Source organism: Vollenhovia emeryi, unplaced genomic scaffold, assembly GCF_000949405.1.
Source record: "Vollenhovia emeryi isolate VEMERY1.0 unplaced genomic scaffold, V.emery_V1.0 DF941113.1, whole genome shotgun sequence".
NCBI lineage: Eukaryota > Metazoa > Arthropoda > Insecta > Hymenoptera > Formicidae > Vollenhovia > Vollenhovia emeryi.
Genome location: NW_011965253.1, coordinates 144 through 6,054, shown reverse-complemented (window position 1 = coordinate 6,054; position 5,911 = coordinate 144). Strand labels below are relative to the sequence as shown.

At 43.3% G+C, this 5,911-nt stretch overlaps 2 protein-coding genes across 2 annotated transcripts; both read left to right on the top strand.

Annotated features, from left to right (window-relative positions):
- The first annotated feature begins 8 nt into the window (after positions 1–8).
- Positions 9–763, top strand: LOC105571154. Its single transcript, XM_012028629.1, has one exon. The coding sequence runs from the start codon at positions 182–184 to the stop codon at positions 746–748; it is 567 nt and encodes a 188-aa protein (XP_011884019.1). The 5' UTR covers positions 9–181; the 3' UTR covers positions 749–763.
- Positions 764–2,220: 1,457 nt separating this feature from the next.
- LOC105571155 lies at positions 2,221–3,273 on the top strand. Its single transcript, XM_012028630.1, has one exon. The coding sequence runs from the start codon at positions 2,221–2,223 to the stop codon at positions 3,271–3,273; it is 1,053 nt and encodes a 350-aa protein (XP_011884020.1).
- Positions 3,274–5,911: the final 2,638 nt, after the last annotated feature.

The window sequence follows — 5,911 nt, the reverse complement described above, 5'->3', positions numbered from 1 at the left end:
GAAGCGTTACGTCATACACTATCGCAACCTGCAACAGTGCACGCGTCATGGGCTTCGCGTGTCAAAGATACACCGTGTATTGGAGTTTTCGCAATCTCCATGGCTCCGCGATTACATCGAGCTCAACACACAATTTAGAACGTTAGCCAAAAATGATTTCGAAAAAAATTTATACAAATTAATGAACAACGCGGTATTTGGCAAAACAATGGAGAATGTACGGAATCATGTCGACGTTAAACTTCTAATAAAGTGGGATGGTCGTTACGGTGCGGAGGCAATGATTTCGAAACCAAATTTTCATAGTCGCAGCATCTTTTCAGAAAATTTAATCGCCGTGGAATTGCGAAAACTCGAAGTGAAATTCAACAAGCCAATCTACGCGGGTATGTGCATCCTCGACATATCCAAGATCTGCTTGTATGAATTTCACCATGAATACATGCTGCCCCTGTACAGTGACAAGTGTAGAATCATGTATACTGATACCGACAGTCTCATATACCACGTCAAGTGCGAGGATGTATATGAGACTGTGAAACGCGATATACACAGATTCGACACGAGCGATTATCCGGTTGACAACGCGTATGGCATACCGCTTCTAAATAAGAAAGTGCCCGGTCTAATGAAGGACGAAAACAATGGCGCGATCATAATGGAATTCGTGGGACTCAGAGCGAAAATGCGTTGCGAGTCGATGGTAAGAAGGATACGAAGAAGGCGAAAGGTGTCAAAAATAATGTAGTAGCGCGAACAATATCTTTTGATGATTACACACATTGTCTGCGAGATGAGATCGAGATGACGCGTCAGCAGTCGTGTATTCGATCTAAACTGCATCAAGTTTACACTATAGCCGAGACGAAATTTGCTCTGAGTCCATACGACGACAAACGATACGTCATGCCTGACTCGACCAACACGTTACCTTGGGGACATTACCAGATACCTCTATAATATATTCACAGTTTTATTGTACATTATAGAAAAGTAATTATTACAAGTATATGTTTATTCACATGTAAAATAAATGACACAACTGTATATGTATATATGTATTTAATATATTCTTATACACGTTTAATAGAATAAATACATTCTTTAAAAATTAAAGCACATTGTTCTTGTCTATCCACGAGTTATGCGATCCAGCGAATCCCAACCATTTCACATAAACCTTGTCACCCTTCCTGCCCAGCACTTTTTCTACGAGATACACATCCGGATAAGTCGCACGATGCAACTCGTACTTGTAGAATGCTCCAGCGACGGGTTCTCCACAATTGCTCGACTTTCGCGGAGAAGAAATCACCCTCAGATTGCACGTACGCCGACGACAGCGATAACGCCCGCAAGTGTGCATGAGATGCTCGTGCTGAACGGATCGGAGCAAATTGTAAAAGATGGGCGTTTTCCAGCAAGTTACACAGACGACACAGTGTAACACTGTGTCCGACACAAAGTGTTTCAACTACGACACAGTGTCACACTGCTCGACACAGTAAAAAGCTAAGTACAAGCGTGTAAAATATCCCAGTGTAACCAATTTACAAAATTTTATATTTAAATTGTGGTATTAATGCTTTTGAACATAACCTATAAATAATATAATAGTATACGAAGATTCAAAGACGTTAGAGGTAGATCTACCGCATAAGCTTTTCCACAACGCGTTATGTTAAGTTCTGAATAAATTTAAATCCGTATAGTACGTAAACTTAGTAATTCAACGCACAAAAAATCATAACATATTATTGCGTCAGGCTTTTGCTACTTTACGATTTTCTTTGTGCATTGATTGAAGTTTAAGGTTACGAACGGTTCTGAATTTACGATGGTTACGTTTAACAGAACGTTTATTTTGCAACTGTTGGAAATTTTCTTAATTCACTCTTCGTCTCTTTCTGTTCCCTTAAAAAGAGACAAGAAGTTAGTTAAGCTAAGGTTAAAAATAAGCGACATGTACTATTCCATTAACGTAATGCCCTCTATTACGATTTTTAGAAATTAAACCTACACTTTCACCGTTCCAACAAGAATTTTACACGGTGTAACACAGTGCAATTTTGTGTGTCCTCGCTGGAAAATGCCCGATACCACCAAGCCCACGACACCGAGATTCGGTGATATCCAGTCGTCTAGTTGTTGCAAGAAGAAGAAACTCAACGCATTGAACGTGGAATTTTTAACCTCTTTGGGATTCGCAGTGCGCAAACAATGATTGACATTCTTAATATCAACGAAGAGCCATTCTTCGACGAGCGCATCGTCAAGATTGAGACTCACTCGTACAATCCGTTTGCCAACACTACATTCGGGCACAGCGATGAGATAAGAATACCAATACAACAACAGGATCTCTATACGTTGCCGCATGAAAGTTTTCTGTACATCGAGGGAAAACTAACTACTGCCAAACAAATCGAAGGATCTGATGTAGTACTGGGAAATAATTGTGTCGCGTTCATGTTCGACGAGATCCGATATGAACTTGATGGTGCGGAGATTGATCGCGCCAGAAATGTTGGAATAACCAGCACGTTCAAGACCTATGTCTCGTCATCGTTCGATGAAATGATGTCTCTGAAGAATGCCGGCTGGGATGTGGTGAACAATGGAACCGGAGACTTTAATTTTTGTGTGCCGCTCAGCATCCTATTGGGATTCTGTGAAGATTATCAACGCGTGGTGAATAACGCCCGTCACGAATTGATTTTAATACGATCGCGCAATGATAACAACTGTCTCTTTGGAAATGCAGTGATGGAGCCTAAACTTGAAATATTCAAGATCCAGTGGCGCATGCCGCATGTGTTGTTAAACGAGGTGAACAAACTGTCGATGCTGCGTGCTTTGGAAAGTGGACAATACCTCAATATGGGATTTCGTTCATGGGATCTGTACGAGTATCCGCTATTGCAACAGACGACTAAACATTCATGGGCTATTAAAACGGCTACTCAACTCGAGAAGCCGCGGTATCTTATCTTTGCTCTGCAAACAGGTCGGAAGAATATCATGTCACAGAATGTGAGCCAATTCAGTCACTGCAAATTGAGCAACGTAAAACTCTATCTGAATTCGGAATGTTATCCATACGATGATATGAATCTGGATTTCGATAAAAACAAATGGTCGAGTCTGTATGATGCGTTTTCGTGGTTCCGGAAGAGCTATTTCGGAAAGGAGGTTCTTATGCCCGGTCTCACTACCGACAATTTTCTAGAACAAGGACCGTTTGTCATTATCGATTGCTCCCGACAAAACTAGTCGGTCAAGAGCGCGACTGTGGACGTGAGATTGGAATTTGAGTGTAAGGAGAATGTGCCAGTGAATACCACTGCGTACTGTCTTATCATACATGATCGTGTGGTTCAGTACAACCCGCTGACCAGCGTCGTGCGCAAAATTCCCTAAGTACTACATTTTGGACACAATGGTTTCCCCTCTTTCCAATACAGTTTAGTGGGGATGAAACGATTTAAAATCTACTATGCATCAAGAGCAACCGCAGTATTCCTCCTTCTCTCGACGTGTTCAATCATGTCCATACCGACGTTTGTGGACCTGCAAGGCTTCGTCGTCAGCGGTAACTTTGTTGTGAAGGAATTTGCCGCTCTCCGAGAGGAACGCGTTCTCTCTCACTACATTTTCACATGTCCCGTACCATGGAGGCTTCTCACCAAAGCGGAGCAACATCAGGCATCCTGGTTGATTGCAAATCGTCATGGAGTACGATGGGAAGACGGAATGATTCCATACAGCAGGGCTAGAAGTCTGATTACAACGGCTGTGGTCGGCATGGAAGATGATGACGATCTTGAGACACGGTTTCTCGTCTACGTCAAGGGACACGAAAAACGAGAATGGCTGAAGGATATGCTCTTGGATGACGCGAGAGGAGATGTCTATATTGAAACTATTGATGTAGACTACGAGGACATACCATCTCTAAATAAATTGGATGTTGTAACGGGGGTAGCCGGGGAGGCGCGGCCGGAAACGGGAAAAACCCGCATACCACGCGCCGGTGACAAAAAACCCACATACCTCGCATTCCACGCATACCGCGAGCGAGAGAGAACACAATAGAGCCGCGGTTACCGTAACAACGCGGAGGTGGCAACGCCGCGCCTACCCCCGCCGCCTCCACCCGCTTTATACCTATGCTCCGGAGGTATAAAAGCCCCTCCGGAGCGAGCGCGATCATCTAGTCTTGCCTCGGTGCTCCGAGCGACGACACCCGGCAGCGGGTACTTCCGCTGCGGTATACGCCGGTATCACGGGTGCTGCCGTCCGGTGATATACCACTCCGGGGTACACGACAGGTGGAGGCGCTGCTCCGTCGTGTGCCCCGGACCCCTCCGCAGTAGTGTACAAGAAACGGGGTGCTGCCCGTTGTACGCAAGCTACTGATCCCCTACCGGTCTCCTATCCCTCCGCAGTAGCGTACACAGTAACGGGGTGCTGCCCGGTGTACATATGCTACTGAGAAAACACACATAACGAGGCGCTGCTCGGGCGTGTTCCTGACCTGTTCCGATCCCTTTTTTCCTGACCCCCGACCGGTGTAAAGCTCTGGGGGGTAATATTTCGGGAGGGAGAAAGATTATCTAGCCGTAAGCTCCGTAGCGTCAATACCGTCATACCTGAGGATCCCGTAATTAACGTTCTTTCCGATTGTTCCAGCATTACCAGCGTTTAGTATTAGCCTCGAATTATATTCCGATCCGTTTGCGCATAAAGCGTATCTTGTATTACTTTCCTATATTTTGTGACCCAGCGTCAGTTTTGTTTACTTCCGATTAAATCCGACCAGCCGTATCATTCTGTATTCCGTACTCCGATCCGGCCGCCACTCCCGTACTCTGTTATCAATCCGGCCAATTATATTTTGTATCCCGGTATCTCAATTCCCGTCGCGTACTCCTGTACCGTAATTTAATCCGTCTAATTACACTTTCTTTTCCATTATATTTTGACACAGGACGTACCCATTGTACCTATTAATCCGTCTTCTTTCTTTCTGTATTTAATCACAGGGCGGACCCATTATAATATCCTCGATCCTATGTATTACATCCGTTGAATAAACCTTTCCTATTGTTATACCGAAAAAACCTGTACGACTTATTTCCGAATCCCTTCCAAGCGACTGACTCTATTAAGCAAATTAAGATCTACTTTGCCTCCTTTCCTCCCGACGGCCCTGGAGCTGAGCATATTCGGCAACAGGAGGAACGGAGGATCCATTCACTCGAGCCGACACACAGCACGTCAAATACCGACCGCGTGAACGCTAGCTCCTCCAACCGTCAATCGGAACCGCGTGTCCGATTGAGTACCTATTTATTCGAGTAATAAATAATTCCTGCCGGAATCCTGTCCGGAAACCGGGAGGAGCTGGGCCGACACGTTCGTTGCAATGTTACACATACTTTTCACTGCCAGAAAGATGTAACAAATTGCGCTTTACAAAATGTTTTGAAACTTTACAATTGGTGGTCTAACCATAAAAATATGTAACAACATGTGTTAAGAAGTGTATTCAATTACTGTAAGCAAAATAAATACATATATACATACAGGGTGGGCCAAAAGTCTGGATACACCCTAATATCTCATAAACTATGCACTTTAGAAAAATATGTTTCAGACAAAAGTTATACGGTTTTAAAAGGGCTATATAATGGTAAACTAAATTTTCGAAAAAATTAATTTTTTATGGTTATATAGAGGTCGCCGTCATTTTTTAAAAATGGAACTCCCTATTGTTTATTATACTATTTTATTCTACTAATTAATATGAACAACTTTTGTCTGAAACATTTTTTGATTTGCCTAATACTTTTTGAGATATTCAAGAGAAAATTTATAACTTTTTCAATGTTTAGCTTATAATCTCTCG